Here is a 25,976-nt window from a genome sequence, read left to right on the forward strand (position 1 = left end):
TTTTTTTTGCACGTGGCACCCTACACTGCATTTCATAAATGATTCTTGAAATCTGCAATCCCTATGAAACAAAAGATTTAATAGTTATAGTAGGTTGCATTTTTTTGAATGTGTGCAATTATGAATGAGTTCTTGTGCCCAGCACCGAACCTTTAATAATACAGAATTAATATAGAACCTATAAATAATATCCCGTTTGAGGACTGGACACCAAAACTGCACGGCATAGTCTTGATGGGGCCTTACCAGTGCACTGTAAAGTGGAAGAAAAACCCCCTGCCCACTCCTCCTCAACAGAGACTCAGCCAAACCAGGACCTGCCCACTCCTCCTCAACAGAGACTCAGCCAAACCAGGACCTGCCCACTCCTCCTCAACAGAGACTCAGCCAAACCAGGACCTGCCCACTCCTCCTCAACAGAGACTCAGCCAAACCAGGACCTGCCCACTCCTCCTCAACAGAGACTCAGCCAAACCAGGACCTGCCCACTCCGCCTCAACAGAAACTCAGCCAAACCAGGGCCTGCCCACTCCTCCTCAACAGAGACTCAGCCAAACCAGGACCTGCCCACTCCTCCTCAACAGAGACTCAGCCAAACCAGGACCTGCCCACTCCTCCTCAACAGTGCCTCTGCCAAACCAGGACCTGCCCACTCCTCCTCAACAGAGACTCAGCTAAACCAGGACCTGCCCACTCCTCCTCAACAGTGCCTCTGCCAAACCAGGACCTGCCCACTCCTCCTCAACAGTGACTCTGCCAAACCAGGACCTTCCCACTCCCCCTCAACAGTGACTCAGCCAAACCAGGACCTGCCCACTCCTCCTCAACAGTGACTCTGCCAAACCAGGACCTGCCCACTCCCCCTCAACAGTGACTCAGCCAAACCAGGACCTGCCCACTCCTCCTCAACAGAAACTCAGCCAAACCAGGACCTGCCCACTCCTCCTCAACAGAGACTCAGCCAAACCAGGACCTGCCCGCTCTTCCTCAACAGAGACTCAGCCAAACCAGGACCTGCCCGCTCTTCCTCAACAGAGACTCAGCCAAACCAGGACCTGCCCGCTCTTCCTCAACAGAGACTCAGCCAAACCAGGACCTGCCCACTCCTCCTCAACAGAGACTCAGCCAAACAAAAAGAGGGTATACTGCCCCTTTAAATGTAACTACATACCCACATTTACCTTTGGAAGAAATGAAAGTTTCATGTTAAAGGATTTGCAATGAGGGGGCAACAAGCATATTTCAGTCTGTATAAAACAAAGAATTTCACAGGACACGTTACCTTCTTTGCTACCCATTTCTCTGGCTGTTCCGCCCGCGTGACAAATGAGATTTGCTTGTAGTCGGAAGATGTGTGGATCAGCGGATCATAACCTTTTGTTTTATGAAACGAAGAAAAGGGAGCAAATCTGAAATACAAATTACACACACAGCAGTTAGAGGTTATGCAATGTGTTAAGAAAATGATTTGTACATGAAAGAGCTTCAGCCAATGGGGGCGGTGCTTGTCAGACTTTTTTGGTTCAACCCCCTTGGAGGATTAATCTATGCTAAGGATAACCAAACATTGGTCGATCAACTATTCAGCCATGGGTCCAGCAATTTAACAAACATCAAATAAGTCATTACTAGACATCTTACATTAAGTTGGGCTTTCAGGTGTATCTAGGAGGCCAAAGAGACATTATCCCCAAAATCTCACCCTTACTGTCTGTTACTGCCAAGTCCTCCCTGGCAACTCTTCACTGTTTGGGATTTTCTGCTATAGGGTATTTCATGAAAATTGACATTTTGAACCAAATCTCAGTTTCTTTCCCTACAGTCCCGCTGTTTTACAGTCTTGTCATCAGAGTAGGAGTCCATACCTAAATGGCAGCTATGAACCCTAGAGTGGGTTGCTATGCCGGTTACCCGGCCCCATATTAATATTATAACATTTCCTCCAACAATAGTGATGGGTGAAATTTGTCGCTAGGTTTTGCCATAAAAAAAATGCCCAGAAAGAAAAAATTCTTGCTCAAAAAACACCTATTGACTTCAATGTATTTTGGGACTTGGTGAGTCTTTTTACAATGCAGAAATGCCAGGTCTGTTGGCAGGTCCATGTAATGTGCAGAAAGCTGAATATCTAATACTTTCAGATCAACTTACTTTGTGTAGTGTTAAACAGTTATAGGGTTCATTTATGATAGGAGAGGAGCAAGTGCTGGCAAGCTAAGGGGTGCAAAATTCACTTGTGCTGGCCCAATAAGCAGTATAAAGTATGCTCTGCACCCTGCGCCTGTTGAAAAAGTCAGCCATAAGCGGGTGTTTTTGTTTTGTTTTGTTAAAAGTGCTCCAAAAGAGTAAGGTGGGGTCCTAGCAGAAGCACAACAGAGACCTTTTCCGCACACCCTGGCTCTCCAAAAATGATAAGCGCCCGGTGCTCACTGCTGGAGGGATCAGCACCCTCCCAAAACCAACTTAGCAAAAAAAGCAGATGGCACACAGAGCTATAAACTAGGGAAAACCCCTTTCAAAGTTTTATTGCGGTGATGCCTTGCATCACCGCAATAAAACTTTGAAAGGGTTTTTCCCTAGTTTATCGCTCTGTGTGCCATCTGCTTTTTTTGCTAAGGGGGTCCTAGCAGACACACTAAAGCTACCCAAGTGCCACCCCTTAGCAAAGGATAAGGTGCAAAACATGCCAGTTAGGTGTTGTAAATGAGCAGTGCCCAACCCCTGGAGTTCTAGCTGTTCTTGTATCACAATTCAGCATCTCCCAGGCAGCTTTGGGTCTTCACTGGAGCACATTGGAGCACTGCAGGTCGGACATTTCTGATTATATATATAGGAACTACTGGAAGGTAGGCACTTAAGTTTAAGTAGAGAAGCTTGCCTGGGTGCAGATCCGTAGAAATCAACAGGACATCATAGAAGAAGAGCCGCACATTTTAGGACTTATGAAGAAATACAATAACTTAACTGGTGGAGACTCAGTCTGAGATGTGCGGCTCTTCTTCTATGATGTCTTGATTATATACATATATATATATATATATATAAAATACAGTTAATTCGTAAGTTAATGGTCATTTCCCTATGGCACCAAACTGTAAATTATATCCTTATAAACTGTTTTCAATGATGTCATCGGTTATAATTGGAGCTTAGTGATTTCATTTCTGTCACATGACTCACTAAAATGTTTATATTATAATAAATAAAGTACCCCCTGTTGTAAAATATGAGGATATTAGAAGTCACCTCGGAGTTCTATGACCTGTATAAAAGCCTTCGGGCCTTGTGCTTTTATATGGTCATGGAACTCCTCGGTGAATACTAATATCCTTATATTTTACAATAGGGGGTACTTTATTCACTATATACAGGTATATATATATATAATTTTTTAATTTTATAAAATTGGGAGCCCATTGGCTCTAACTACTTAATAATGAATACCTTATGGGGTAAAAAACGTATTTTTCCTAATTTTTAGAACTTTTCATGAACCACAATAATATCGTTAAAATGGTACGACTTTTTGTAACTATGTAACTATCGTGGTGACTCCGAATTTTTTCCAATTGTGCTTTTAATTAGTGGCTTAATTTGTGGCTTAATGAATGGGCCCCATATTGTTTAAAACACAGATTAAAACAGCCAACAAAATGGATAAAGGATTAACAATGAAGACAAAAAGTTTCTCAGAAGCAATAGCTGACAAAATATGCAATGAAATCGGGCTACTTTGGCTTTAAATGCTCCAACAGTACAGAAACATGTATATCCTCGGGGGATTTTCAGCTCTCATACAAGACAGATTATGGTACTTGCAATGCTAATTTGCACATGGGATGGACATCAGTGAAAAAATTAATGTGGCCCCAATGTCCCAGAGTATACAGAAGAGGTGCTGTGAGCCGGCTGCTCCACTTACAATTTTTATCACTTCTGAATTGCATTTTAATAGTACATTTTTCTTTTGCTCCGACATGAAAGAAAATTTCCTATCTCGTGGGATGCTATGGCTGAAAAGACATGGAAGGCAGTGTAAAAGGCTGCCGGGAAACATTCAAGTTATTTTGTAGCCGTATTATATTGTACGGAGGGAAGGGTAGGATGAATTCTAACCTGGCGGCGCATTCTAATCACTCAGTTTGGAACAAAATGAATGGTAAAGAAAATATCAATGTGTTTATCTTTGGAGAAGTGGATGAGTAGCGGGTAGTGAGGCCCACAGTATACAGACAATAGCATGACACAGGGTACAGCTAGAGATGATGGATCTAACACGGGGTCCCCAACCTTTCTTACTCGTGAGCCACAGTCAAACGTAAAAAGACTTGGGGAGCAACACAAGCACCATAAAAGTTCATGGAGGAGCCAAATAAGGGCTGTGATTTGCTATTAGGTAGCCTCTATGCACCCTATCAGCTTACAGGGGCTTTATTTGGTAGGAAATCTTGTTTTTATTCAACCAAAACTTGCCCCCAAGTCAGGAATTCAAAAATAACTCCCTGGTTTGGGGGCACTGAGAGCAACATCCAAGGGGTTGGGGAGCAACATGTTGCCCCTGACCCACTGGTTGGGGATCCCTGATCTAACACATAGGGATTTTTATACAATCCAAGTAAAGTGATCAGCACCTCCAAATTTGCACCTGGAACTCCCTATACTTATTTGGTCAGCTGTATAATAATAATATGGTTTGGGGCAGTTCCCTTAGCCTGGTCCACTGTTGTCCAGTAATAATTCAAATAAAAATTGTAAATATGAGTTTGTGACTGTTAGTACATGATGATAATACATGATGTGCAGGAGAGTGATACTGGATAGTATCTGCTGATACCATGGCCTGGGACAAAGCAGTGCAAATCGCCTCACATTGGGATATGGGGGCTGCACAAACAAGAGGTGAAGTTTGCCCAAACCAGTTTAGGACCTAATGACTGGGGTGTTAGTGTAACTGGGTGGGGAAAAAGTAGAGAGACAGTGGGGCCGGTGCATAATTATGGCAAATTTACAGTTACCCAGTAAAAGAGAGAAGAGCCCAACATAATAACGTTGGGAAAAAAAGTACAAACTCTAAACCTTTGCACCAAAACCATCAAGGGTTGCAAAAACAATCACAGGAATTGCACAACACATTAAAAACATGCATTACATACAATTTAATCTACGCAGTGTGCTCAAAACCCAAAATGAAGAAATGAAGAAAGCCCCTGACACCATTCAGAAATGTGCATTCTTCGTTGCCACCTACGGCAAGACCTGCGCCACTGGTTTGGTCTGCAAACCATGGATGGATGGGGGAAGTCACAAGGGGGTGTTGAGCAGAAAAATATTGCTGGGGGTAAACAGGAGGTGGGGGGTTGCCTCGGGCGCAGGCACATAGGCCGGCACTAACAACTTGCACAATATTCACCAAAATGGACACTAGTTTGCCTCCATGTTGGTGTGCTGCATACGAGTTGTGGTTGATGCAACTTAGTTGCCCCCCCAATTACATTGGAATTGTGGGAAAAACACTGCATTATGGGTAAAGCAATGCAGAAGGACATCAGGGCACAGAAAAAGGTGTATTGTGGTCAGTGTATCAGCCATTTTGTCCCATATAGGAACAGCCAGTAAGAGCAGGCCATTATTAGTCATTATTAGAATTCATTCATCTAAATATATCTTAGCATGAGATACTGAATGCAATAGATACAGTATTTCCCATATTTCACTGTTGGTAGAAGCAAAGGAAGAATAATATGACCTTAAAAAGAAAGAGCCGAAAAAAAGAGAGAGCCAGAAATTGCTAATTATACTCAGACTTATTATCTGCATTCCCAGTGCTAAAGAGAATCAGAAAACCATTAGAAAATTTAAGCTGCTGAAATGAAGACGCAACTTTGTAAATATCCAGTGAAAATAAGTCGGAGCAGACAGAGGAATACAGGATCAAAAGCGGGTAATCATGCTTAGCTGTGCCCCAGAGCCCCCCCGGTATAATACGATTGGCACCATGGCTATCTACGGACTTGCACGGAGCAGTCTCTATTAACGGGGTGAGCTCGTTTAGTGCTTTAAGTTGAAAAGGCTCTGCTGAATATTAAACGTCCCACACTGCACCGGTAATTAAAGTAATTGGAACCGACGCGAGAAGCTCTTGAACAATTAGGAAAACTTGATTATAAACTAGCTGCTTCCTTGATTTATTGCAAAAAGAGAGAAAAAGATCAGCTAACGTTTGATTTCACACATACGATCCAAACATAAAGTAAAATACAGAAGAGGTACTGTGTGCTGTGTAATTATATTTCATTGCGCTGAACAAAAAAACCCCCATAAGAAATCAAAAAAGGTTTAATTTTAAAATTTGTCAACAATGATTGATGTAATTTTAGTGTCTCCCCATTCCCTCTTTTTACCCCTTTTGCTGGAAAAAACAAACGGTCTATTTAGCCATAAACAACTCCAGACATCATTATTATAACCATTACCTTCTACATCAGCCAATGGAATCAGAGCCCTCCTCCGTCTTATAAAGAAGCCAGGGTCAGACTGGGCTGGCGGGCCCTGGCTCAATCCTCACCTGGCCCTCCCAACCAGGGTCGGACTGGGCTGTCGGGACACCGGGAAAGAAACCGGCGGCCCAGACCCAACCCTTGCCGGCGCTTCCCCAGAGAGGGTGTGGGGGCCCATGGGGTAGCAGCCCCAGTGGGCCTTGCACACCCCAGTCTGACCCTGTAAGAATCTGTCCAGCTGCCATGTTTGGAGATAGCTCTCAGTACAAGTGAGGGAATACAGGGGTAGGGGGGATAGCTCTCAGTACAAGTGAGGGAATACAGGGGTAGGGGGGATAGCTCTCAGTACAAGTGAGGGAATACAGGGGTAGGGGGGATAGCTCTCAGTACAAGTGAGGGAATACAGGGGTAGGGGGGATAGCTCTCAGTACAAGTGAGGGAATACAGGGGTAGGGGAGATAGCTCTCAGTACAAGTGAGGGAATACAGGGGTAGGGGAGATAGCTCTCAGTACAAGTGAGGGAATACAGGGGTAGGGAGATAGCTCTCAGTACAAGTGAGGGAATACAGGGGTATGGGAGATAGCTCTCAGTACAAGTGAGGGAATACAGGGGTAGGGGGGATAGCTCTCAGTACAAGTGAGGGAATACAGGGGTAGGGGGGATAGCTCTCAGTACAAGTGAGGGAATACAGGGGTAGGGGGGATAGCTCTCAGTACAAATTAGAGAGGCTTCAGATGGGGTTTTTGCCTTCCTCTGGATCAACTAGCAGTTAGGCAGGTTATACTGTACATAGGCATTATGGTTGAACTTGATGGACGTATGTCTTTTTTAAGCTTACTTACTATGTATTAGCTAATCAGTCACAATAAAATTACATTCCTCTGCTGAACTGTCTGAAATATGAATTTGTGCCAGTGTATTTTCATGTCCAACCATTTCCAACTGTTTAAGCGCCCAAAGACATCAGACCATGCTTTCTTGGCAGATAAACTCATCCCCACCCCATCCCGCTGACATGTAATGGGATTATAATCACAACAGGAATGCTGCTAGAGATTCTAAGAACTGTTGTGCCCAGAGAGCAGGAACAGAGGCTTACATGAGGCTTAAAGGGACTGTTTATCCCAATGCGGTTGGACTTTTCAAAATACATGTTTGCAGTAACAAGAATGGCTCCTTTATATGATATTAATAATAAGGATGCACTTGCCTGATTCCCATGTTTGGGCTCTCCCCCCTGGAGCAGATGTACAGATCAGCAGTAGGGTATGAAAAGAAGTGAAGACTGTGAGGACCGGGCCCCTGTCTGTCCATACCCGTTGGCTTCCCTGCCCACTGCTAACATCTCCATCTGCTCCTGAGGGTATAGCCTACACCCAAGGATTGGGTTAGCACATCCTTTGGGGTGTATTTAATAACATGGGAGACGAACATCACCGGTGATGTTTCCCATAGCAACTATAGTTACATACAGTATCTAGTAGAATTAAGTCTAGGACAACAGAACTTAGACTTAATTAGTCCAGTTGTCTTAGACTTAATTCTACTAGATACTGTATATGATGACCTGGATGAATTCATAGACATAGTTACATAAGGTTGATAGGGTTGAGTCCATCAAGCTCAACCCTTCCAAGTAAACCCAGCACACACAACCTATACTTACCTATCTATACACTCACATCCATAAACTATATATACAACCACTAATACTAACTGTAGATATTAGTATCACAATAGCCTTGGATATTCTGCTTGTTCAAGAACTCATCCAGGCCCCTCTTATAGGCATTAACAGAATCTGCCATTACCCCATCACTAGGAAGGGCATTCCCCAACCTCACTGCCCTCACCGTGAGGAACCCCCTACCCAACATCCCCCGGCAGGGCATTCCCCAACCTCACTGCCCTCACCGTGAGGAACCCCCTACCCAACATCCCCCGGCAGGGCATTCCCCAACCCCCTCACTGCCCTCACCGTGAGGAACCCCCTACCCAACATCCCCCGGCAGGGCATTCCCCAACCCCCTCACTGCCCTCACCGTGAGGAACCCCCTACCCAACATCCCCCGGCAGGGCATTCCCCAACCCCCTCACTGCCCTCACCGTGAGGAACCCCCTACCCAACATCCCCCGGCAGGGCATTCCCCAACCCCCTCACTGCCCTCACCGTGAGGAACCCCCTACCCAACATCCCCCGGCAGGGCATTCCCCAACCCCCTCACTGCCCTCACCGTGAGGAACCCCCTACCCAACATCCCCCGGCAGGGCATTCCCCAACCCCCTCACTGCCCTCACCGTGAGGAACCCCCTACCCAACATCCCCCGGCAGGGCATTCCCCAACCCCCTCACTGCCCTCACCATGAGGAACCCCCTACCCAACATCCCCCGGCAGGGCATTCCCCAACCTCCTCACTGCCCTCACCGTGAGGAACCCCCTACCCAACATCCCCCGGCAGGGCATTCCCCAACCCCCTCACTGCCCTCACCGTGAGGAACCCCCTACCCAACATCCCCCGGCAGGGCATTCCCCAACCCCCTCACTGCCCTCACCGTGAGGAACCCCCTACCCAACATCCCCCGGCAGGGCATTCCCCAACCCCCTCACTGCCCTCACCGTGAGGAACCCCCTACCCAACATCCCCCGGCAGGGCATTCCCCAACCCCCTCACTGCCCTCACCATGAGGAACCCCCTACCCAACATCCCCCGGCAGGGCATTCCCCAACCTCACTGTCCTCACCGTGAGGAACCCCCTACGCTGCTTCAAATGGAAGCTCCGTTCCTCTAATCTAAAGGGGTGGCCTCTGGTGCGTTGATTGTTTTTATGGGAAAAAAGAACCCCCCCCTATCTGCCTATAATCCCCTCTAATGTACTTGTACAGAGTAATCATGTCCCCTCGCAAGGGCCTCTTTTCAAGAGAAAACAACCAATGTGATCTTTGCTTTTGTTTTCTAACTTGTAGGTGACCGTTCAAATTTAATTGCTGAATGGTGGCCATGGGCAACAACACAGGTCTCCAATGTTGATAAAAACCCTTTTTGGTGTATGGCTATCATATAAACATGCCATTTTTGTTGCATGATAAAGTAAACAAGCTACATCGGGAGGCAATTCAAATTGGGCATCAAAACCCCAAAGAACATACACTCACCCTTTATCATGGACGCCCCGTCTCCATTCCTGCCTTTTGAGCTCCTCTCTGGCTTCTTCCACTGAACTGATTGATGTTGCCACTCGCAAGGTTGGTTCCAGGGGTTTGTAGCGTTGCTGCAATACTTCAGCCGTATCACGGAAGGGTCCCTGGCAGAAACAGGATAAGCTAAATGTTTTATTATTGCTCCTTAAAGACATATTATGGGTGTCAGAGAACATGGGCAGACGTGTGAGGCATGCTTCCTTCCCAAATAATTAATAAACACGATCCCCCCTGAAACAGTTACAAATAACAAAAGGGCTGATAACACCTCAGTGATAGATGGAACGGCAGAGCACTTACATGCAACGGCAAGGCTAGGAATTCCCACAATATAAATCGCCGGGATTTAATGAAAGATGGAAGAATTCTAACAAACTAGAATGGATTATATGCACTTAAATGCGACTGTAAACTCCTGAGATGGATGGTAAATCTATGGTGTTATTTCTAGAGGACTGTCAGCAACAGAATATACAGCCGAGATTGTTCTCTGGTATCAGAATCCTGATATTTTAAGAACTGATGCAGCAAATAATGGAAATGACCAAAAACTGTTAAGCTGGCCATACACGGGCAGATTTAAGCTTATCTGCCCGTGTAAGGCCTACCGAACTAATATCTGTCAGATCAAGGACTGCATCTGCACGTTGATCTGACTGCCTGCATAGCGACAATTATGATCTGATCATTGGCCCGAGTACCAAAAGATCAGATCACCCCAATCAGGCAGAAGTCCCGGTGGGCCCTGTACCCCCCAATGGCCCTTGCCGCCTTCAACCCCCCCACAAAGGCCCCCAACATCCTCCGACCCCCTCCCCAGAGCACTCCTAAAAGAAAGATGGCGGATCGTGGGAGCGCCCTGGAGGGGATCAGATCTCGGGTCCGACGCTGAGCCCAACATTGCCCACATTGGCAAAAGGTCTGCTCATTTGCTGACCTCACCAAACAAGTGGCTCTCCAAGTGTAGTCAGTTTTAACCATGATATATGGTAAGGAACAATTATTTTTGTGTAACTTTATTGCGATTGTTACTGGAGCAGTGAAATGGAGCAAAGTACATTGCCCCTTTTGTAACCACTGGTGGAATTCTGGGGAAAAAAAAGTAGTCTGGCTGACTACTTTGAGACTCAAATAAAATATAACAGTAGTCGCCCGTCCTCAGCCTGCCTCCTCCCAATCCCACAATCCCCTGCTGCACACATGATGTCAATAAGGACAGGAACATCCCAGTGCAATGCATTGTGGGTTATGTAGTTCCTGCATGCTGTCTGTAAGCTGTGGAGAAGTTGTTACAATTTGCAATGTTTTAGTCCCTCCTCCCCTGCCAGGATCACAAATGATGCAGAAAGAGAAGAACTGTTTTGCAGCTGGATTTCAGCATATAAAAATGGTATTTATTCCTACTTTTTGAAGGAACAGATTACAGTGATAGGTATATTAGGGGATTTTGTGTTGTGTGAGGCCGGAGTTTCCCATTTAAATGGCATGAAATTCACAAGGATTGGTTAGCAGGGAAGCTTTCTATTTGCAGAGGAAACATCATGTGACATCTATGGTTAGCTACTGACGAAGAACATCTCAGTGTTTCATCAAGGCACTAATTATTCCTTCTATCCCCGTTCTACAGCGATACCAAGAAGAAAAAAAAAATGACTTTTCTCTCCACATTTTCTGACTTTCAATAGGTTATCCCTAAGCAGGCTCAGCTGGAGTCCCAGCCAGCAATGAGTGAAGACTGTAAGCCTAATAAAAAGAAATGATTCACGCCTCATTTATGTTCACTTATGTTTTACATTAATAGAAACCAATAATAGGAACCAGTTTCCATAAAAGTCATGGACCGTAAATAACACAAATGGCAAATAAGTATCATTTAGTACTTCTCACAGCTGGACAGAAAGGTTGCTGCATTGGAAAGTACTTAATGGAATTTTTATTTGAACTTTAAAGAGATGCAATATCTACTTTTTAAGACTGTACTGGAAACTGTAAAATGCAGTTTTGAAGATGTTTTAATTTCCCTGTCCAGAGGTGAAAGTGCCGTTTCAAATCTTGCTCGAAGCTGAGCCTTAAAGTGACAAAAAAGCTGCTTTTATATATTTTTGTATCCAAATGACTGCATAACAAAGGTGTCCAGTCTACAGAAGGGGTTAAATAATGAACTGCTGGTTCCTTCCCTCCTTTAAAGGGACAGTTCAGTGTAAAAATGAAAACTGGGTAAAATGGACAGACTGAAAAATAAAGAATATTTGCAAAATGTAATCTATAAAGGCTGGAGTGGGGAGATGTCTAACATAATGGCCAGAACACTACTTCCTGCTTTCAGCTCTCTAACCTCATAGTTAGTCAGTGACTTTAGGGGGCGCCACATGGGACATAACTGTTCAGTTAGTTTGTGAGCCCGCAGGTCAGATTCAAAAGCAACTAACAGAGCAATTATGTCCCATATGCCCCCCTCCCCTCAAGTCACTGATTAGTTACTGATAGTGAAAAATATTTGCAAAATGTAATCTATAAAGGCTGGAGTGGGCAAATGTCGAACATAATAGCCAGAACACTACTTCCTGCTTTCAGCTCTGTAACCCCTTAGTTAGTCAGTGACTTTAGGGGGCGCCATATGGGACATATGGTTAGTTTGTGACCACAAAGGTCAGATTCAAAAGCAAACTAACTGAACAATTATATCCCATATGCCCCCCCCCCCTCAAGTCACTTATTGGTATCTGATAGTGATGAGTGAATTTTTTCGGCAAGCATGGATTCGCAGCAAATTTCCGCATTTCGCCACTGGCAAATTGTTTAGAAAAATGTCCGTGACAATTTGGTGCAGAAAAGTTTATCGGGTGGCAAAAAAGTTGCACAGTAGGCACGGTCGCGACAAAAAAAAGACGCGGGCGACAAAAATGTTGTGCGACAAAAACGGATTTTTAGCTGTTTCGTGAATTTTCTTGACATTTCGTGATCTTCTGATTTGGTTAGGCCATCTTTTCAAGTGTCAGTGGCACTGCACATGCTCAGTGGGCTGCTGCTGAAAAGCTAAGCTTAGGGGTAGTTGGAAATCATCAAGCAGAAAATGAGGTTTGTTTGTCATATAAGCTGATGCTATACAGTTGATTATATTTGTTAAAGCATAAGTAAGCCTTTTATTTTAAAATCCCCTAGAATTACTCTAAACATCCCCCAGAATAACCTTTCTCCCTGCATGCAGATTTATTTTGTTTCTCTATTACAAGCAGCTGAACTGCGGCTCTTTTACTGACTTCCTTGTCTAGCATGAAGCTCCACCCCCCTTTCTGAGCCCTTCTTTCGCCAACTATGAAGACCTCAAAGAGGTGCCTACTGGGGATACTCACTGCCTCTGCTCCAATTAAAAACAATCAGGGATGCCCAGTAGGCACCTCTTTGAGGTCATCATAGTTGGAGAGAGAATGAGGGCTCAGAAAGCAAAAAGGGGAGGAGCTTCATGCTAGACAAGGAAGTCAGTAAAAGAGCTGTAGCTGAACAAAATAAATCCAGAGGGGGCATATAATTAACAGGTATGCTTCACATATTGGCTGTCACTGCTTGTGTTTTTTCCCCTTACTTGATTAATTCCCATAATAAAGGAAACATTTTGTCCAGAATTAATTAAAAAAATATAGTTTAGTGACCCTTCAAATACTAAAACATGTATTAACATTGCAGAATGACATGGTTAATAAAGTACATGATAATTATTGACTGATGAAAAAACAAACCTGTGGTCTCTTCATGCCAATTGGTGGCAGAGGCTGCATTATGGGAAAAGAAAAGGCGTCTCTGCAGTCTGAATAGAGTAGATCTGGATTTTCAGGCTTTTCCATTGGACGATCTTTATGACTTAACGGTCTTGCCTTTTGTAGCCGGATCTCCATAGAATCTGGGAATGGTCTGTAAGGGGAATTGTATATACCAGGAACCTACAATTGAAAATACAATTATTACTTTAGGTTTTTAACAATGTATAATGGAAAAACATGTTTATAAAAAAGAAGCATATTATACAAGAACCCTATTTTATGAATGTAAAGAATGGCTGGCTTCAAGTTATCCATTAAATGAAGGTGAGAGTAAGATGAAAAGTAAGGGTTAAACTACAAGGGAGATTTTATAGGATGGGGTTGGATAGAAGAGGCACGTGTCTGGGGTGCAATGGAGGGGTGCTGGGTACGTACCTCCTCTGTATGCCTAACCCTAGGCCGTCTGTTGGTCCATCAGAGGAGGGTGTGGAGAAGATAAAGATTGGTTGTGGGTGGCTGCTAGTTGTCTAGATGGCGAGTGGGGTTGGAAGCCCATATGTATTGGCGCTTGCAAGGGGACATGATTACATGATAGCGGGGAATCTTTTTTACATAGAAAAGATCCAAAGAGCCAGATTTTTAACCTTTAGACTTGAGGACCTGAGCTTATATTTGAAGCTGCATAGGTGTTTTTTTATGGTGAGGGCAGTGAGGGGGTTGGGGAATGCCCTGCCGGGGGATGTTGGGTAGGGGGTTCCTCATGGTGAGGGCATTGAGGTTGGGGAATGCCCTGCCGGGGGATGTTGGGTAGGGGGTTCCTCACGGTGAGGGCAGTGAGGGGGTTGGGGAATGCCCTGCCGGGGGATGTTGGGTAGGGGGTTCCTCACGGTGAGGGCAGTGAGGTTGGGGAATGCCCTGCCGGGGGATGTTGTGTAGGGGGTTCCTCATGGTGAGGGCATTGAGGTTGGGGAATGCCCTGCCGGGGGATGTTGGGTAGGGGGTTCCTCATGGTGAGGGCAGTGAGGTTGGGGAATGCCCTGCCGGGGGATGTTGGGTAGGGGGTTCCTCACGGTGAGGGCAGTGAGGTTGGGGAATGCCCTGCCGGGGGATGTTGGGTAGGGGGTTCCTCATGGTGAGGGCATTGAGGTTGGGGAATGCCCTGCCAGGGGATGTTGGGTAGGGGGTTCCTCACGGCGAGGGCAGTGAGGGGGTTGGGGAATGCCCTACCGGGGGATGTTGGGTAGGGGGTTCCTCACGGTGAGGGCAGTGGGGTTGGGGAATGCCCTGCCGGGGGATGTTGGGTAGGGGGTTTCTCACGGTGAGGGCAGTGAGGTTGGGGAATGCCCTGCCGGGGGATGTTGGGTAGGGGGTTCCTCATGGTGAGGGCAGTGAGGGGGTTGGGGACTGCCCTGCCGGGGGATGTTGGGTAGGGGGTTCCTCATGGTGAGGGCAGTGAGGTTGGGGAATGCCCTGCCGGGGGATGTTGGGTAGGGGGTTCCTCACGGTGAGGGCAGTGAGGTTGGGGAATGCCCTGCCGGGGGATGTTGGGTAGGGGGTTCCTCATGGTGAGGGCATTGAGGTTGGGGAATGCCCTGCCAGGGGATGTTGGGTAGGGGGTTCCTCACGGCGAGGGCAGTGAGGGGGTTGGGGAATGCCCTACCGGGGGATGTTGGGTAGGGGGTTCCTCACGGTGAGGGCAGTGGGGTTGGGGAATGCCCTGCCGGGGGATGTTGGGTAGGGGGTTTCTCACGGTGAGGGCAGTGAGGTTGGGGAATGCCCTGCCGGGGGATGTTGGGTAGGGGGTTCCTCATGGTGAGGGCAGTGAGGGGGTTGGGGACTGCCCTGCCGGGGGATGTTGGGTAGGGGGTTCCTCATGGTGAGGGCAGTGAGGTTGGGGAATGCCCTGCCGGGGGATGTTGGGTAGGGGGTTCCTCACGGTGAGGGCAGTGAGGTTGGGGAATGCCCTGCCGGGGGATGTTGGGTAGGGGGTTCCTCACGGTGAGGGCAGTGAGGTTGGGGAATGCCCTGCCGGGGGATGTTGGGTAGGGGGTTCCTCACGGTGAGGGCAGTGAGGTTGGGGAATGCCCTGCCGGGGGATGTTGGGTAGGGGGTTCCTCACGGTGAGGGCAGTGAGGGGGTTGGGGAATGCCCTGCCGGGGGATGTTGGGTAGGGGGTTCCTCACGGTGAGGGCAGTGAGGTTGGGGAATGCCCTGCCGGGGGATGTTGTGTAGGGGGTTCCTCATGGTGAGGGCATTGAGGTTGGGGAATGCCCTGCCGGGGGATGTTGGGTAGGGGGTTCCTCATGGTGAGGGCAGTGAGGTTGGGGAATGCCCTGCCGGGGGATGTTGGGTAGGGGGTTCCTCACGGTGAGGGCAGTGAGGTTGGGGAATGCCCTGCCGGGGGATGTTGGGTAGGGGGTTCCTCATGGTGAGGGCATTGAGGTTGGGGAATGCCCTGCCGGGGGATGTTGGGTAGGGGGTTCCTCACGGCGAGGGCAGTGAGGGGGTTGGGGAATGCCCTGCCGGGGGATGTTGGGTAGGGGGTTCCTCACGGTGAGGGCAGTGGGGTTGGGGAATGCCCTGCCGGGGGATGTTGGGTAGGGGGTTTCTCACGGTGAGGGCAGTGAGGGGGTTGGGGAATGCCCTGCCGGGGGATGTTGGGTAGGGGGTTCCTCACGGTGAGGGCAGTGAGGTTGGGGAATGCCCTGCCGGGGGATGTTGGGTAGGGGGTTCCTCATGGTGAGGGCAGTGAGGTTGGGGAATGCCCTGCCGGGGGATGTTGGGTAGGGGGTTCCTCATTGTGAGGGCAGTGAGGTTGGGGACTGCCCTGCCGGGGGATGTTGGGTAGGGGGTTCCTCACGGTGAGGGCAGTGAGGTTGGGGAATGCCCTGCCGGGGGATGTTGGGTAGGGGGTTCCTCACGGTGAGGGCAGTGAGGATGGGGAATGCCCTGCCGGGGGATGTTGGGTAGGGGGTTCCTCACGGTGAGGGCAGTGAGGTTGGGGAATGCCCTGCCGGGGGATGTTGGGTAGGGGGTTCCTCATGGTGAGGGCAGTGAGGGGGTTGGGGAATGCCCTGCCGGGGAATGTTGGGTAGGGGGTTCCTCAGGGAGGAGGAACGAGAGGCATACAGTGCCAACTAGGAAGTGCTAAATGGAAAGTGAAAGTATCTGCCTGCCCATGCCTTAATGCCTAAGGTGGGGCGGGGCAGGCAACATACGATTGACAGCTCAGCTTGTTAAACACCTTTATAACAAGTATTAATGGTTTAATTAAAAAAAGAATTTGGGTTTCATGTTTAATTTGCTAGGGAATTTTATTAAACAGCTTCTCATGTGTGGGTGACAGGTCCCCTTTACGTATTGTTTTTTATTTTACTATTCAGGCATTCTTATTTATTTCCTTACATTAACATTCCAACAAACATTAGGTTGCTAGGGACAGTATGCCCAGCAACTGCTTTTGTATGCAACAAACCTTTTTATCTCATTTTTTTTAAACAAAAAAATAAAACAAGATCATTTATAAAAAAAACAACTTTTGTGAGAATGAATTTCCCATTCTTTCCTCCTGACAGTAACCTTGAGGGACCGTGGCACAACATATTCTCTGAAACAAGCGACGAGGGCTGCTGCGGCCGCGATGGTTTTCTGGGGACTTCATTTTCTGCAGCAATTTTTTTGAAGTGACAAAAGACTGCTGGGAAATCTGCGCTAACTGTTAAAGAAACCCACAGCTAAGTTATTCCTAGTACTGTCACACTAACTTCCAACTCAATAAGTCGTGAGGAATCTCTCGAGGAAACCCCGTTAATAGCTTCTCTCTGACCTCCTTGCATCAGGCCCTGCTGCTGACTGCCAGCCCGATGGTGAATATGGCAAATGAGCTGTGAAAGTGCTGCCTTTTTTTTCCCATAAAGGCCATGATTCTGACATGTCAGAAAATGAGCTCTACAATAGATATACTTTTTCTTCTCTCTAGAATCCCTCCTTTTTTTTTTTCCCAGGAATCCTATGCGTACTTTCCATCATGGGAAGCCACGCGTGACCTGGAATATTAATTGCGCCGGGTCAAGCATACTGGCAAATGTATCATTTGTTATCCCGTCGTCCTTAGCTCTACATTAATATTTTCAATCGCTTTGCATTTCTGACAATCTATCTTTCCAGCTCCGCTTTCCATCATTTTTTTCATAATTAAGCACATGAATAAAGAAGCGCGACACGTGGAGGCAATAAAAAAAAAATTCCCTTAGACGTCAATTAAAGCGATGCCATAAAGCTTTCATGTCTTCCTTTTTTCTCTCTCTCCTTTATTACTTCATCAATTGGCCTTAAATCCAGCCCTGTCTCTGTGCTGCCAGAATTAGTATCAAAGTAAAAGTTTCTCGCTTCTTTTTTATCTATTTTTTTACCGCCAAAGTAGAAATTAATTTTACAAATGCTTTACGATATGAACTAATAATCAAAATAATTCATTCTGGCATTAGTATAAACCTAATGCAGGATATTTTTGTTCATCAATAGTGATGAGCGACTCTGTCCTGTTTCGCCAAAAAATTCACGAATCTTTGAAAAGAAAAATCAGCGAAATGGCGAAAATGTCAAATTGTCAATGTTTTGAAGTGCACGACAATTTTTTTTTTTTTGCAAAATAATCTGCCAATGGCTGGTGAATTATTTTGCCCATCACTATTCAGCAATTTTGTAAAATGTGCACATTTGTATATATATGGCCGGTGTCGAATCACAGAATTGTGCTTATTACCTAGGGAGGAGTTAAAAAGGTTGATTTTCAATTCAGAATTTTTTTGAAACTATAAACTCAATAGAATTTTTTTTAAAAATCACTACATTATTACCATACTTACTAAAAAGCTCAAATCAGAATTTTTTTTGAAACTATAAACAATAGAATTTTTTTAAAAAATCACTACATTATTACCATACTTACTAAAAAGCTCAAATCAGAATTTTTTTGAAACTATAAACTCAATAGAATTTTTAAAAAAAAAATCACTATATTATTACCATACTTACTAAAAAGCTCAAATGAGAATTTTTTTGAAACTATAAACTCAATAGAATTTTTTTAAAAAATCACTACATTATTACCATACTTACTAAAAAGCTCAAATCAGAATTTTTTTGAAACTATAAACTCAATAGAATTTTTTTTAAAAAATCACTATATTATTACCATACTTACTAAAAAGCTCAAATGAGAATTTTTTTGAAACTATAAACTCAATAGAATTTTTTAAAAAAATCACTACATTATTACCATACTTACTAAAAAGCTTGAATCAGAATTATTTTTTTTATATTGATTGCAATGCAAATGGCATTGTTCTATTAATTTCCTATGTCTATAAAAATTCTTTTAAAAAGCTTTACATTTAAAATAGCTGTCAATATATTTCTGAATTGATAAATCTCCAAAATTCAAAGTTCCAAAAACTCGAATTTAAACTAATTTGAATTTTTTTTTTTGCAGTGATTTCTTTAAGCATGCTATCCCATCATCCCTAGGTCTACATAAATATTTTCAATCACTTAGGATTTCTGATAATCTATCTTTCCAGCTCCCCTTTACATCATTTTTTCATAATTAAGCAAAAGTTTAAAATATAACCTAATAATCACAATGATAATTCTTTCTGGCATTAGGATGACAGTATTGCATGATGTTTTATTATATTTATATTTTGCCGGTGTCGAATCATAGAATTGTGCTTATTACCTAGTTTAACAGGGAGGAGTTAAAAAGGTTGATTTTCAAATCAGAATTTTTTTTAAAATTTGATAAACACTATGGAATTTTTTTTAAAATCCCTAAATTTTTACCATACTTACTAAAGGGCTCAAATCAGGAGAAAAAAAAACTTTTTCTGATTTTTTTTTATTGATTGTAATGTAAATGGCACTGTTCTAATAAGTCTATAAAAATTTGTTTCAAAAAGCTTTACATTTAAAATAGCTGTCAAGATATATTTGAATTGATAAATCTCCAAAATTCCAAAAACTGGAATTTGAACTAATTTTAATTCAGATTTTTTTCTGTGATTTTCTTTAAGCGGGCTATCCCATGATCTCTAGGTCTACATTAATCTTTTCAATCACTTTGGATTTCTGATCTATCTTTCCAGCTCCCCTTTACATAATTTTTTTATAATTAAGCAAAAGTTTAAAATATAACCTAATGATCACAATGATAATTCATTCTGGCATTAGGATAACAGTATTGCATGATGTTTTTGTTCAGCAATCTTGTAAAATGTGCTGATCTGTATATTTTGCTGGTGTAGAATCACAGAATTGTGCTTATTACCTAGTTTAAGAGGGAGGAGTTAAAAAGATTGATTTTCAAATTAGAATTTTTTTTAAATTCTTATAAACTCGATAAAAAAAATTTAAAATCACATTTTGATTATACTTACTAAAGGTCTCAAACCAGGAAAAAAAACTTTTTCTGATTTTTTTATTGCAATGTAAATGGCACTAATAAGTCTATAATTTTTTAAAAAAAGCTTTACATTTAAAATAGCTGTCAAGATAGTTCTGAATTGATAAATCTCCAAAATTCAAAATTCCAAAAACTGGAATTTCAACTAATTTGAATTCAGGTTTTTTTGCTGTGATTTTCAAGCATGCTATCCCATCATCCCTAGGCCTACATTAATATTTTAAATCACTTTGGATTTCTAATAATCTTTCCAGCTCCCCGTTACATCATTTTTTTCATAATTAAGCACAAGTTTAAAATATAACCTAATAATCACAATGATAATTCATTTTGGCATTAAGATAAAATTAATGCAGGATGTTTTTGTTCAGCAGTCTTGTAAAATGTTCCGATCTGTATATTTGGCTGGTGTAGAATTACAGAATTGTTCTTGATTGGAACGTTTATTTATTAATTTTCAAATCTGATTTTTTTTTAAATTCAAATAAACTCAATAGAACTTTTTTTAAATCACTATTTTTTTTCTAAATTGCTGGAGCATCTGCTAAAGGGCTCAAATCAGGGAAAAAAACATTTTCTGATTTTTTATTGATTGCAATTGAAACGGCATTGTTCCTATTGTTTTCCATAAGTTTATAAAATTTTGTTTTAAAAAGCTTTACATTTAGAATAGCTGTCAAGATATTTTTGAATTGATAAATCTGCAAAAACTGGAATTCAAACAAATTTGAATTCAAGTTTTTTTTTTTTTGCCGTGACATTCTTTAATTTCAATCTCAATAATATAACCCCACAGTATTATGGTAGGATTCGGAAAGCGCTATAAGCATTTCTGGTTTGTGTGTTTTCTATGGCCACGGCTATGATGCCCATTAGACCCCACCTACTTGGTCACTGGGCTTTGCCTCATGCTGGTAAGTTTTATAGAAGTTTGCCTGGTTTTATAATTTTTTTTCATTCAAATCCAACATAACTGCGTGCCATGAATATATATATATATATATATATATATATATATATATATATATATATATGACCATAGCTTGTCCATCTGAAACAGAATATCCTGAGTGAAATTTGCTCCGCATTTACTAACAAGGTTCATACACTGCACCTGAATTGGGCTATATTTTGCATTTCATTTTGGCTCAACTTGTAGAAGGCATTATGACAGTGTGTTTATAATGTAGAAAAAAAAACCCAAACTAGGTTGGCTTCTAGCTCTTTTTATAAAGATACCATAATAATATGGGGCAAATGTATTTAAATATGAATTTGAGTTCAAGAAATTCTAGTTTACTGAAATTCAGGGTTTTTTTTTAAATCAAATGTTCAAAATGTTTGCAATTGGACTTCATTTTTTTGGTTTTTTAATTATTTAGCTTTTTGTGCAGCAGCTCTTCAGTTTGGAATTTCAGCAGAGTCTGGTTGCTAGGGTCCAATTTAACCTAGCAACCAGGCAATGGTTTGAACGAGAGACTGAAATATGATTAGGAGAGGGCCTAAATAGAAAGTAAGTAAAAAGTAACAATAACAATTATAGCCTCACAGAGTAATAGTGGCTGTTGGAGTCAGTGACCCCCATTTGAAAGATGGAAAGAGTCTGAAGAGGAAGACAAATAATTCAAAAACTATTAAAAAAAAATAATTAAAAAGTTGCTAAGAATAGGCCATTCTATAACATGTAGGCTAGAGGAGAGTGGGAGGGGATGCAAGGCACTGGAGAGAAAAAATAAGTAATATAGTATAAGGAACAGGTTGCAGAAATTGCCATGGCTGAAGTACATGGGCCCCAAGGTGGGGCAGTAGTATATGAGCTCTCACGTACAGGAATGAGATGTCTCTTTATTTTGATATGATAGAAACTACAACAATAGTCATAGAGAACTCTGACTATAACAATGATGGTACGTAGAGGAGGGGTAAATGAAATATTTGTTAGGGTGGGGAATGCTGAATCAACACTGACCACTGCACTTCATCATAATTATCTGGACACACTAGTGCCGAGGGAGTTATAAAAGTCCCACTCAGCAAATAATTGCCCCGCTGTTAGAGTGCTAACACCCTGTCACAGGGCAGCATTTAGAGCGCCATTCAGTATTCAATTACTCTTGCTGGGAACTAAAGGCAACATGATTGTTTCTCCACTCCTGCACTTACAACTGCGTGGCCACGGCGTTAACGTGAAGATAAAGTGCCGAAATGTTTTCTTTTGGCAGAAAACGAGCATTTCCGCTGCACTCACGACGGAAAGGGGAGAGATTTAGAGCTCGTTTAAGCTTATCGGCCATGAAACACTAGCGGCCCGGCCTGGGTAGGAACTGCCAGTAGTCCTTGCTGGGAAGAATTTCCAAGGCAGTTTGGCACAATTACATTGAATAATGGGCAGAAAGTGGAAACTGTTTGTTCTGGATCATTTTTAAAAAAGCAGGGTATGAATGTAAAGCTGACAAACTTTCCAGCAATGGTCATCCAACTGTCAGCTTGGCCCCATGCCGTGTATTATGTGTGAGTGTGGGAGTTGCAGTTCATACCTAATAAACAGTATCCGATCTTTAATAGGAAAACACCCTGTTTTAGAAGACAAAAGGTCCAGATTGCATACTATTAAATAATTGCATCTGTTATGTTGACCAGAAAAAACGGCAACAAACCTAAAAGTAAAAATACGCCATCTAAAAGCTCTGAGTGAGTGTAGGACTGGCCAGACCGGGGGTGAGTGAGTGAAGGACTGGCCAGACCGGGGGTGGGTGAGTGTAGGACAGGCCAGACCGGGGGTGAGTGAGTGTAGGACTGGCCAGACCGGGGGTGAGTGAGTGTAGGACTGGCCAGACCGGGGGTGAGTGAGTGTAGGACTGGCAAGACCGGGGGTGAGTGAGTGTAGGACTGGCCAGACCGGGGGTGAGTGAGTGTAGGACTGGCCAGACCGGGGGTGAGTGAGTGTAGGACTGGCCAGACCGGGGGTGAGTGAGTGTAGGACTGGCCAGACCGGGGGTGAGTGAGTGTAGGACTGGCCAGACCGGGGGTGAGTGAGTGTAGGACTGGCCAGACCGGGGGTGAGTGAGTGTAGGACTGGCCAGACCGGGGGTGAGTGAGTGTAGGCCAGACCGGGGGTGAGTGAGTGTAGGACTGGCCAGACCGGGTGTGAGTGAGTGTAGGACTGGCCAGACCGGGGGTGAGTGAGTGTAGGACTGGCCAGACCGGGGGTGAGTGAGTGTAGGACAGGCCAGACCGGGGTGAGTGAGTGTAGGACTGGCCAGACCGGAGGTGAGTGAGTGTAGGACTGGCCAGACCGGGGGTGAGTGAGTGTAGGACTGGCCAGACCGGGGGTGAGTGAGTGTAGGACTGGCCAGACCGGGGGTGAGTGAGTGTAGGACTGGCCAGACCGGGGGTGAGTGAGTGTAGGACTGGCCAGACCGGGGGTGAGTGAGTGTAGGACTGGCCAGACCGGGGGTGAGTGAGTGTAGGACTGGCCAGACCGGGGGTGAGTGAGTGTAGGACTGGCCAGACCGGGGGTGAGTGAGTGTAGGACTGGCCAGACCGGGGGTGAGTGAGTGTAGGACTGGCCAGACCGGGGGTGAGTGAGTGTAGGACTGGCCAGACCGGGGGTGAGTGAGTGTAGGACTGGCCAGACCGGGGGTGAGTGTAGGACTGGCCAGACCGGGGGTTAGTGAGTGTAGGACTGGCCAGACCGGGGGTGAGTGAGTGTAGGACTTGCCAGACCGGGGGTGAGTGAGTGTAGGACTGGCCAGACCGGGGGTGAGTGAGTGTAGGACAGGTCAGACCGGGGGTGAGTGAGTGTAGGACTGGCCAGACCGGGGGTAAGTGAGTGTAGGACTGGCCAGACCGGGGGTGAGTGAGTGTAGGACAGGCCAGACCGGGTGTGAGTGTAGGACTGGCCAGACCGGGTGTGAGTGAGTGTAGGACTGGCCAGACCGGGGGTGAGTGAGTGTAGGACAGCGGGGGTGAGTGAGTGTAGGACTGGCCAGACCGGGGGTGAGTGAGTGTAGGACAGGCCAGACCTGGGGTGAGTGAGTGTAGGACAGGCCAGACCGGGGGTGAGTGAGTGTAGGACTGGCCAGACCGGGGGTGAGTGAGTGTAGGACAGGCCAGACCGGGGGTGAGTGAGTGTAGGACTGGCCAGACCGGGGGTGAGTGAGTGTAGGACAGGCCAGACCGGGGGTGAGTGAGTGTAGGACTGGCCAGACCGGGGGTGAGTGAGTGTAGGACTGGCCAGACCGGGGGTGAGTGAGTGTAGGACAGGCCAGACCGGGGGTGAGTGAGTGTAGGACTGGCCAGACCGGGTGTGAGTGAGTGTAGGACTGGCCAGACCGGGGGTGAGTGAGTGTAGGACTGGCCAGACCGGGGGTGAGTGAGTGTAGGACAGGCCAGACCGGGGTGAGTGAGTGTAGGACTGGCCAGACCGGAGGTGAGTGAGTGTAGGACTGGCCAGACCGGGGGTGAGTGAGTGTAGGACTGGCCAGACCGGGGGTGAGTGAGTGTAGGACTGGCCAGACCGGGGGTGAGTGAGTGTAGGACTGGCCAGACCGGGGGTGAGTGAGTGTAGGACTGGCCAGACCGGGGGTGAGTGAGTGTAGGACTGGCCAGACCGGGGGTGAGTGAGTGTAGGACTGGCCAGACCGGGGGTGAGTGAGTGTAGGACTGGCCAGACCGGGGGTGAGTGAGTGTAGGACTGGCCAGACCGGGGGTGAGTGAGTGTAGGACTGGCCAGACCGGGGGTGAGTGAGTGTAGGACTGGCCAGACCGGGGGTGAGTGAGTGTAGGACTGGCCAGACCGGGGGTGAGTGTAGGACTGGCCAGACCGGGGGTTAGTGAGTGTAGGACTGGCCAGACCGGGGGTGAGTGAGTGTAGGACTTGCCAGACCGGGGGTGAGTGAGTGTAGGACTGGCCAGACCGGGGGTGAGTGAGTGTAGGACAGGTCAGACCGGGGGTGAGTGAGTGTAGGACTGGCCAGACCGGGGGTAAGTGAGTGTAGGACTGGCCAGACCGGGGGTGAGTGAGTGTAGGACAGGCCAGACCGGGTGTGAGTGTAGGACTGGCCAGACCGGGTGTGAGTGAGTGTAGGACTGGCCAGACCGGGGGTGAGTGAGTGTAGGACAGCGGGGGTGAGTGAGTGTAGGACTGGCCAGACCGGGGGTGAGTGAGTGTAGGACAGGCCAGACCTGGGGTGAGTGAGTGTAGGACAGGCCAGACCGGGGGTGAGTGAGTGTAGGACTGGCCAGACCGGGGGTGAGTGAGTGTAGGACAGGCCAGACCGGGGGTGAGTGAGTGTAGGACTGGCCAGACCGGGGGTGAGTGAGTGTAGGACAGGCCAGACCGGGGGTGAGTGAGTGTAGGACTGGCCAGACCGGGGGTGAGTGAGTGTAGGACTGGCCAGACCGGGGGTGAGTGAGTGTAGGACAGGCCAGACCGGGGGTGAGTGAGTGTAGGACTGGCCAGACCGGGGGTGAGTGAGTGTAGGACAGGCCAGACCGGAGGTGAGTGAGTGTAGGACTGGCCAGACCGGAGGTGAGTGAGTGTAGGACTGGCCAGACCGGGGGTGAGTGAGTGTAGGACTGGCCAGACCGGGGGTGAGTGAGTGTAGGACTGGCCAGACCGGGGGTGAGTGAGTGTAGGACTGGCCAGACCGGGGGTGAGTGAGTGTAGGACTGGCCAGACCGGGGGTGAGTGAGTGTAGGACTGGCCAGACCGGGGGTGAGTGAGTGTAGGACTGGCCAGACCGGAGATGAGTGAGTGTAGGACTGGCCAGACCGGGGTGAGTGAGTGTAGGACTGGCCAGACCGGGGGTGAGTGAGTGTAGGACTGGCCAGACCCACACAAAAGTCTGAAACCTCTAAAGTATCAAGGCAAAAGAAGGATCCTCCAGGAAAGGGACATCTGCCATTAACTTCTACATGATCTCAAGTTTTAGCTGGCAAATTGTCGGATTTTTAGCTTTTTGACGCATAGTAAATCTTGGAAAAGTCGCAACTTTTTTTTTCTGCTAAAATTCCCACGGTTAGTAAGTGGCCCCTTAGTCTTAAATTGGCATT

The 25,976-nt window shown here is 46.0% G+C and overlaps 1 protein-coding gene across 2 annotated transcripts in view; it reads right to left on the bottom strand.

The window, feature by feature from the left end:
• Window positions 1-25,976, bottom strand: part of spata17 (spermatogenesis associated 17) — a 117,898-nt gene that overhangs the window by 23,294 nt on the left and 68,628 nt on the right. For both annotated transcript variants that reach the window (XM_031901878.1, XM_031901879.1), the window contains 3 exons: window positions 13,436-13,636; window positions 9,654-9,802; window positions 1,283-1,409 (listed from right to left, as the gene is read on the bottom strand). In XM_031901878.1, the coding sequence (XP_031757738.1) occupies window positions 1,283-1,409; window positions 9,654-9,802; window positions 13,436-13,636 (477 nt within the window). The remainder of the gene's footprint in view (window positions 1-1,282; window positions 1,410-9,653; window positions 9,803-13,435; window positions 13,637-25,976) is intronic.

This window comes from Xenopus tropicalis, chromosome 5 (genome assembly GCF_000004195.4).
Source record: "Xenopus tropicalis strain Nigerian chromosome 5, UCB_Xtro_10.0, whole genome shotgun sequence".
NCBI classification, from domain to species: Eukaryota; Metazoa; Chordata; class Amphibia; order Anura; family Pipidae; genus Xenopus; species Xenopus tropicalis.